At 36.6% G+C, this 8,822-nt stretch overlaps 2 protein-coding genes across 2 annotated transcripts; both read left to right on the top strand.

The window, feature by feature from the left end:
* Nucleotides 1-687: 687 nt before the first annotated feature.
* LOC106769794 (beta-glucuronosyltransferase GlcAT14A) lies at nucleotides 688-5,691 on the top strand. Its single transcript, XM_014655551.2, has 4 exons — nucleotides 688-1,625; nucleotides 4,392-4,467; nucleotides 4,549-4,664; nucleotides 4,765-5,691. Exons 1-4 carry the CDS (start codon nucleotides 1,142-1,144, stop codon nucleotides 5,277-5,279), a joined length of 1,191 nt encoding a protein of 396 aa, XP_014511037.1. The 5' UTR covers nucleotides 688-1,141; the 3' UTR covers nucleotides 5,280-5,691.
* A 308-nt stretch (nucleotides 5,692-5,999) lies between these two features.
* On the top strand, nucleotides 6,000-7,993 carry LOC106770884 (pentatricopeptide repeat-containing protein At1g71060, mitochondrial). Its single transcript, XM_014656722.2, has one exon. The coding sequence runs from the start codon at nucleotides 6,031-6,033 to the stop codon at nucleotides 7,648-7,650; it is 1,620 nt and encodes a 539-aa protein (XP_014512208.2). The 5' UTR covers nucleotides 6,000-6,030; the 3' UTR covers nucleotides 7,651-7,993.
* Nucleotides 7,994-8,822: the final 829 nt, after the last annotated feature.

Raw genomic sequence — 8,822 nt, 5'->3', positions numbered from 1 at the left:
ATGGTTCAGACCAAATTCGAATTTTTTAGGTTCACTAATAAGTAAATTGGATTGAATTAACTTATTAAATAGTTAATTTCGTTATAGATAAAAATAGGTGACCTAATTTGACAACTTTATATAATACTAAATTGTCGACATTGTATATATATTATCCAATCAAACTATTTTAGATTGTTTTATAATAAAAAGACTTAATAAGCTTGGATCTTACTATTTAGTATACATATTAAATGAATAAAAATATTAATAATATAAATTTCATAATAATATCAAGAAATGTGTATTATATAATTATAATAATTGTATTAATTTATTTCATAATTATTTTGAAAACCATGTCAATTTTTTTTTGTGACAATACAAATTCCTTAATAGATTAGAAAGAATTATCATTAATAGTTAATTTTTTTTACGGTAATTACTTTAAATCAATGTCCATTGACAATAAATATAAATTCATCCCGAGATATTATGACCAGGCTGTGATGTTTGAATTAAAAAAAAAAAAAAAACTGACAGGCGTGCTTACGTTAGAGAAACAGTCAAGTATTTCACACAGTATAACCGAATCACCCATATCACCCCTTAACCAAAAAAATTGTAGAATTTGTCCACATTTTGTCTTTTTTTTTTTCATTTATATATTTATATGTAATAATTTACGCATTGTGATGATTACTTGAAAATTAAATAAACAGGAAATTGAATCTTAAGATCATCATCATTGAATAGAGAAAAGAGAAAGGAAAGAGCAAATCCGTGATCTCCATTTCTTTCCCAAGCACCTAACAACCAATCTAACCTCCAAGCCCTCTCTCTTCTATCACACTCTCTCTTCTCTACATGGTTGGGATTTGAAATCGAGCACTGAAATAGCGAAAACCTGCAAAAACTGGAGAAAAATTTGGAACTTTCTGATCCGGGTTTTCAATCTGTCCACTATCACCATTTTCTTTTCTTATGTGCATGTTAGTTTAACAGTTTCCATGCCCATCATCACCAAACCAGGAAAAGTCAAGATCTTTAGCCACCCTTTACCGAGAAGAGTCTAGAAAGCCAGACCCAGTTCTCAAAATCCTTTCTTTCAAGCCACATCTTCATATGCCCCAGCACCAAGTTAGAGAACACAGTAGTGGCTATGGGAGTTGACAGGAAATGGCTTTTCACTCTATTCAGTGCAGCATTGCTATCTCTCATGGTTCTGTTGATGTCCTCTTTCTCTGCTTTTAGTTCTCCCAAGGCTTTCCCTTCCCTTGTTCAGCATGGCTCTCACTACCCTCCAGCTTTTGCATACTTTATATCTGGTGGACACCAAGACAAGGACCGGATCTTGCGTTTGTTGTTGGCAGTTTACCATCCTAGGAATAGGTACCTCCTCCATCTTGGGAGGGATGCCAGGGATGAGGAGAGAAAAGCCCTGGTTGCCGCCACGAGGGCGGTGCCGGCCATTCGTGCTTTCGGGAACGTTGATGTGGTTGGAAAGGCTGATTATGTCACCTACTTGGGGTCCTCCAATGTGGCCATCGCTCTCCGGGCTGCAGCCATTATGCTCAAATTGGATAGTGGATGGAATTGGTTCATCACTTTGAGTGCACGGGATTATCCTCTCATCACACAGGATGGTATGCCTGTTTGATATTTTCTGTTAGCTTCTTTGATTTGTGATTGTGTTTCGATGAGTCAGTACCTAGGTTGCTGTTGTATGGTTGGAAATTTGGAGGAGTATTCAAATCAAATTGTCTTTTAAAAGGAATCAAATAAACGGGCTTGGTGGGTTGATTAGTTGGCAATTCAGTATTTTGAATTTGATTTTGAGTGATCCAGTATTAAGAACTAGTTGCTTGATACTTAAGGAAAGTTTGTGCAATTTCAGTGGTCCAAAAACTCACTTTCTGTTCCTTTAATTCAGCCTTTGTTCTCAAGTTTCCCTTGTTTTTAGTAGATGCGTGAGGCTGGAATTTCAGAGGGAAAGGAAAGGGAAGTAAAAAAGTTAGCAAAAAGATTAAGACAATACCTTTATGCTGATCTATCAGTTTTTTTTATTGCATTTTAATTATTATCCTTGACAACTCAACTCCCACATATTCCGTTAGGAAACCTGAGATACATTATTAATTGCAAGCTTGTTCTCTGTAGAATTAATTTTCAAATCGACGAGCTTGACCTTAATTTCGCTTATCCCAAATTAGGTGTAGATGGTGTCTTATCGTTGAAACTCTGATATGATCAGCTTGAATTTATGTATTTGAGTATAAACATTCATGATTTTTTTTTTTAAATTTCTTTTGGTGTCTTAATTTTAATGCCTTGTTTTGAAGTTTTATAAATTCTGTTTGAGCAATTGCTTTGATGTCAGCATAATATTGCTTTTATGTGGCTAAATAATACTTTCTTCGAGTTCTTGCTTTGAGATTTCTTTCTGCATTGATTTTTTGTTGTTGTAATACTGAAGATTAAGGTCTATTCTTTTAAGACAATGCTGAAATTACCTTCGCATCAGATTGGTTACTACAGATTGATTAAACTGAGGCCTGTCCAAGTGTCATTTTGGATTTTACTTTTTATTATCAAATTAAATCTAAAATTTACCTAGAGCCTTCCATTTTTTAGGTTATAGTTTTGAATGTTTAGATAATAAGCTAAAAAGACAGGTTTTCCAGCTTATTAGTTTTCCATGCATAAGGAATTTGTGGTAACAGCAGGAGATGAAGCCGATACATAAACGGTGAGGGAGCTGCAAATGGGAGAAAAGGGTATTCAGTTGAAAAGAAGGATCACTGGGGTGAGAAGAGTTCAGTTGCTAGTAAATGAGTTTAGGTCTTAGGAATTTGAAGTCACTTCATTTGTTCATCCTAGTTGATTAGAACCAGTTTGTGAATGCATTTTGGATTCATGCCAAGATTTTGCACATTAATTTCCACACGGAAGAGATTGGTCAGCTGGAGATTGTTTTCATGCCTTAGACGGTTAAATATCTTAAAGTGCTTATTATCGCAAAATCTGATAACGGATCAAGTCGGTTGTTCTGATTGCATGGGATTACATGTGACTTGTTATTTTACTCATGAATTGATAAATTGAAATACCGATCTTGTTATACAGATCTAATAGGACTGGAGCATGGGCTTCTAGTTGGAGGAAAATTTTAAGCATCCTTACGAAGTGGAATATCAAGGTGGAATATAGTTTCGAATGCTGAATTAACAGATAGTCAGACTGCTATGCAGAGGATATGATTTGGCATAGTTCAAATGTCAAATAGTCAAGCAAAAAAAGTTGCGCAAACTGATTCTTAGACACTAAGGATGGTCTTCTGTTTTTATTCTGTTATCACTTTTAATAGCAAACTTGTTTTCAATTTGTTTCCTGTTTTCAAAGATCTGTACAGTAAACAGAAGAAAAAAGGGTTTTGTTCACCATTTCCTGTACCAATCTTTTAAAATAAGAAATAGATTGGAAACAAAGTTACAGTTTTGTAATGAAAAGTGAAAACAGAAAACGTTTCCTCAAAGCAAACTAGCTCTAAAGTGTTTTAAGGGGAATGAACAGTTATCTAAATTTTAGTTTCAGATTTCATCACTTTCCATTATGCTTTTGATTAAACAACGAAAATTGGGTATGTTTCACTCTGATGTGCGCATGCCACAGGAAGTAAGCATAATCAGAAGTAACTAAAACGACACGTGTATTGTCATGTCTCAAATAGGTGCTTGCAACATATTTATAAGTTATAAGATCTTAATCATTTGAGGGCTGCATGGTTAGTAGATATCATCAATGACACTTCTGCTAGTGAAACAGTTAAGAAAGAACAAAAGTGACAGTAAAATTTGATTTTATAATATAAGGGGGTATGATGAAAAAACAAGTTTTCATGTTGGTAGCCACAGAGATGATGGGCTTTTGATGCCCGATTATGTGAGATCGATCGTGAGGCATTCGATGACAGACAAATTGTTTATCATAGAATCTCCTTAGGCATCTCATGTTTTACAAGTGAACCCTCAGAATCCTGTGGAGTCAACGCGTCTGTCTGATCCTAAAACTTTGAGTTTGACTGTAGATTATCATTAGCCTCTAGATTAGCAAGTAGCAACAATGTATTCTGCATCAGTTCATGGCCTTGTTGATTAAAATGAACATTGGGATTCCTCTGTTACCGGTAGGGCTGGAAGTCTTTAGTTGCATCACAAGAACATCTACATTCATTATACTGTTATTGAGTGAAGAAATACTTAGGATTCTAAAATTTGCTCACTGAATAATTTTTCTTGTTTTAAGGTCAACAGAGTTCTCAGTTTTTTGTTCATACTCTCAGCTTAGAATGATGTATGCCTCCTTTACCTACTTCACAAAGTTACTGATCCACATCCGTTATCTTTTATCAGATCTTTCCCACGTTTTCTCTTCCGTTAGGAGAGACCTGAATTTCATTGAGCACACTGGTGACCTTGGATGGAAAGAGTATGGAAACTAATGCTAATTCTAGCTGCTACTTTTTCTCACTTATTCAGTTGGCCTTATATAATTTATTTGGTTTTGCAGGAGCGATAGATTCCAGCCTATTGTAGTTGACCCGGCGTTATACTTAGCAAGAAAGAGTCAAATTTTTCAAGCTACAGAAAAGAGGGCAACTCCTAACGCATTCAAAATTTTCACAGGCAAATCTTTTATCTCATGCCTTCTGTGCAGCACAATACATGTCTTACAGGGTTTTCGTTCCCCCCTATATATATGTTGAATGCTTTTCTTGCCATGCAGGTTCGCCATGGGTAATCTTGAGCAGGCCCTTTCTGGAGTTCTGCATTTTTGGTTGGGACAATTTACCTCGAACTCTGCTGATGTACTTTACAAACGTGAAGTTATCTCAAGAAGGCTACTTTCACTCAGTCATTTGCAATGCGCCAGAGTTCAAGAACACAACAGTAAATGGGAACTTACGATATATAGTCTGGGACGATCCTCCAAAGATGGAACCACTCTTCCTTAATGCTTCCGCTTACAATCAGATGGCAGAAAGTGGAGCTGCTTTTGCAAGACAGTTTCAATTTAATAATCCTGTGTTGGACATGATTGATGAGAAGATTCTCCATCGTGGTAGCCATCGAGCTACTCCAGGAGTGTGGTGCACTGGGCGGAGGAGCTGGTGGGCGGATCCGTGCTCCCAATGGGGTGATGTCAATATTGTAAAACCAGGTCCTCAGGCTAAGAAGCTTCAAGGGTCCGTTTCTAACCTTCTTGATGGCTGGAACTCACAGACTAATCAATGTCGGTGAATAGACAAGAGAATAGAAGCATTTAGGAAGCTGTGCTGTCTGAGCACCACCATTCACAGTAGAAATTGCCATTTGCAGAAAACACATTCTTTGGTCACCCAAGTGTAATGTCAATATTGGAGGCATAGCATTGTTTATTAGTGAGTTTTGATAGCAACACATCAGAGTTGTAGTGGGAAGGGAATATATGTTTAAGCTCTTTGGCTTTGGAGGCTTAATATTTGTTGTGGATCCTCCAATACCTTACATCAGTGGGAGGATATTCCCTCCTGCAGTATGTCTCCTCATTATCATAGAGATTCTGGACGATCAGATCAGAAAAGTTCATTCTTTTTAGATATTCTCATTTTCCATTCCCCCATTATTGTACTTTCTATATTTTTAATATATCAGGAATATCTCTTTCTTAGAACTCAAAGACTAGTTTCTCAAAATACCGAAACTCTCATCTTTCTTCACAGATTTTCTTATAAACACGGGATTGAGATTGAAACCTTAACCTATAAAATAAAATTATTTATTAACCATGTCATATTTAGTTTAGATGATATGAAAAGAAGGAAAGATAGTGATAAAGAAAACACGCCAGAAAATTAGGGTAAAAATAAAGTTGTTTAGCAGAGTTGAAGAAGAGTTAAAATGGATACAAATTATTTATTAATATAGTTTTATTTAGTAGAAAGTAAAATTCGATTTGATGTTCCGAATATACTAAAAAATAAAAAACGAACGTAATTTTACAGTGGCAGAGATGTTCATGCTGCGTAGCATAAAACGTGCCACATCCCAATCAGTGTTGGGTTCCATGGCGCTTTTTCGATCATCCAAAAGGTTCGTCATCTCCAATTTCTTCCTTCCCCTGTCGGAATCTTCTTCCACATCTTCTTCCACATCCCTTAATCCTTCGTCAAGTTCAAATTTTCACCACCATTATCCCAAACCCACAATCCAATTTTCCTATGGGTCTCCAAAACAAACCACACTGGCCTTCCACACGGCCCAACCTAGGTCCACATCCAACGCCGAAGCAATCTGCAGAATCTTATCCAACTCTCGCGACTCCACCGTCGCTGCCTCTCTCGCTGCTGTTGTGGTGAATCCCTCGCCGGAGCTCGTCCTCGAGGTCTTGAGCAAACTCAGTAATGCCGGTACCCTGGCGCTTTCGTTCTTCCGTTGGGCCGAGAAGCAAGGCGAGTTCAAACACACCACAGAGACCTTTCACGCATTGATCGAAGCACTGGGTAAGATCAGACAGTTCAAATTGATTTGGACTTTGGTCGACGACATGAAGCAGCGAAAGTTGTTGACTTCTGACACTTTTGCCCTCGTTGCTCGCCGATACGTGCGAGCACGGAAGGTCAAGGAAGCAACCGAGACATTTGAGAAGATGGAGCGTTACGGTTTGAAGCCGCATGTATCGGATTTCAATAAGTTGATCGATGTGTTGTGTAAATCCAAGTGTGTTGAGAAGGCACATGAGATGTTTGATAAAATGCGGCAGTTAGGGTTGGACCCCGATATCAAGTCCTACACTATTTTGCTAGAAGGGTGGAGTCAGCTGCAGGACTTGATCAAACTCAATGAGTTGTGTAGGGAAATGGAGGATAAAGGGTTTCAGATTGATGTTGTTGCGTATGGGATAATCATCAATGCGTATTGCAAGGCTAAGAAATTTGATGAAACCATTAGGTTGTACCATGAGATGAAAGCTAAGGGTCTGAGGCCTAGTCCCCATGTTTATTGTACTTTGATTAACGGATTGGGTTCGGATAGGAGATTGAACCAAGCTCTTGAGTTTTTTGAGGCATCTAAGGCTAGTGGCTTTGCACCTGAGGCTCCCACCTACAATGCTGTTGTTGGGGCTTATTGCTGGTCTTTGCGTATGGATGATGCGTATAGGATGGTTGGCGAGATGAAAAAGTGTGGGATCGGTCCAAATTCTCGAACTTTTGATATTATACTTCATCATCTTATAAAGGGTCGTAGGATTGAAGAGGCTTGCTCGGTTTTTCACAGAATGAGTGGCGAGTTGGGGTGCGAGCCGAGTGTGAGCACGTATGAGATCATGGTGAGGATGTTTTGTAATGAAGAAAGATTGGATATGGCGATGGCAGTTTGGGATGAGATGAAAGAGAAGGGAATTCTTCCTGGAATGCACATGTTCTCCACGTTGATCTGTTCCTTGTGCCATGAAAATAAGTTGAATGAAGCGTGTAAGTACTTTCAAGAAATGTTAGATGTGGGAATTCGGCCTCCTGCCAAAATGTTCAGCACCTTGAAGGAAGCTCTAGTTGATGCGAGGATGGAGCATATTGCCATGCATTTTGCTTTGAAAATTGATAAACTCAGGAAGTCTCCATTGGTTGCTTGACAAAAAGGCACACATAATATATCAGGAATTTTCATGTGATCGTGAGAAATTTGTCTGCTTCTCTTGGTAAACGTTTGTTCACATGAGATGGATATGATGTTCTTGTACGACAGTGTGTGAGAAGATTCTGTTCATATCGTTTGGAGACATTTATACATGAATGGGGTTCTTGAGAAGGAATTTGTGCATCACAGTCTGAAAATTTCAGGTTTCCCTTGATATATCCCAAGGGCAATTCATATGGGATACCTATGAATCTATGATCAACAAAACCACCTGTAACATTTGATTAAAGGAATTTTTTCAGGAGGCCTTATAGGCAGAAACAACTTTAGCTTTCTAATTTCTGTGACATACAATATGAAGGAGGCGATGCTAATATGAATTTCAGTATTTATCCTTTATTTATACAAAACTAGTTGGGTAGTTTTGGGTATTGTTGACTTCCTAGGGATATTGTTTTCTATATTATTAATAAATAGATTAATCTGCATCATTCATTCTTAATTTTTTCAAAATTATAGTTGAGTTTAATTTCTTCTGCAACCACTTACAAACTCTTTTTGTGTGCATATATATAAGTTTACAAATTTTGACATTTAGTTGTTAATATCGTCAAAGATCAAGAAAAATATTGGTGACAAAATTTATTCAAAAACCATAAAATTACAAGATATTCATTCAAAACCATACAATTACGGTATATTTATTAAATTAAAAGGCAATTTTTGTGTCATTGAAAACCAAAAACGAGTCAAATTTATAGGCCTTCAGAGTTAGTAAACTAAATAATAGACAACAATGGCATGTAACGTATTAAGAACACATGTAATAGTGAACAACACATTTAAAATAAGGAAACTAATAAACAAGTATTTAATCTTAACACTTTAACTTTATCAAGAATATCTCTCTTTATGTCCACAATATTTTGTAAATTTCGGAAACTTTATACTTTTTTATCCATGCCTATTAAATGTTATTCTATGTTGTAATAATTTAACTCAATACTATTGTTGGCTCGTAAATCTCTCAAAAAACGAGACCTCAGTGTTTACTTCTTTAATGTAAGATTGAGTTTTAAATAATTTAATTGTAAAAATATTATCACAAAATCTGATACTAGTTTTTTCTAACATAATCTAAAATGCTTTAAAATTCTTATCAGTCAA

The sequence above is a fragment of the Vigna radiata genome, chromosome 8 (genome assembly GCF_000741045.1).
Source record: "Vigna radiata var. radiata cultivar VC1973A chromosome 8, Vradiata_ver6, whole genome shotgun sequence".
In the NCBI taxonomy this organism is placed as follows: domain Eukaryota; kingdom Viridiplantae; phylum Streptophyta; class Magnoliopsida; order Fabales; family Fabaceae; genus Vigna; species Vigna radiata.
This window is presented reverse-complemented; position numbering and strand designations above follow the sequence as displayed.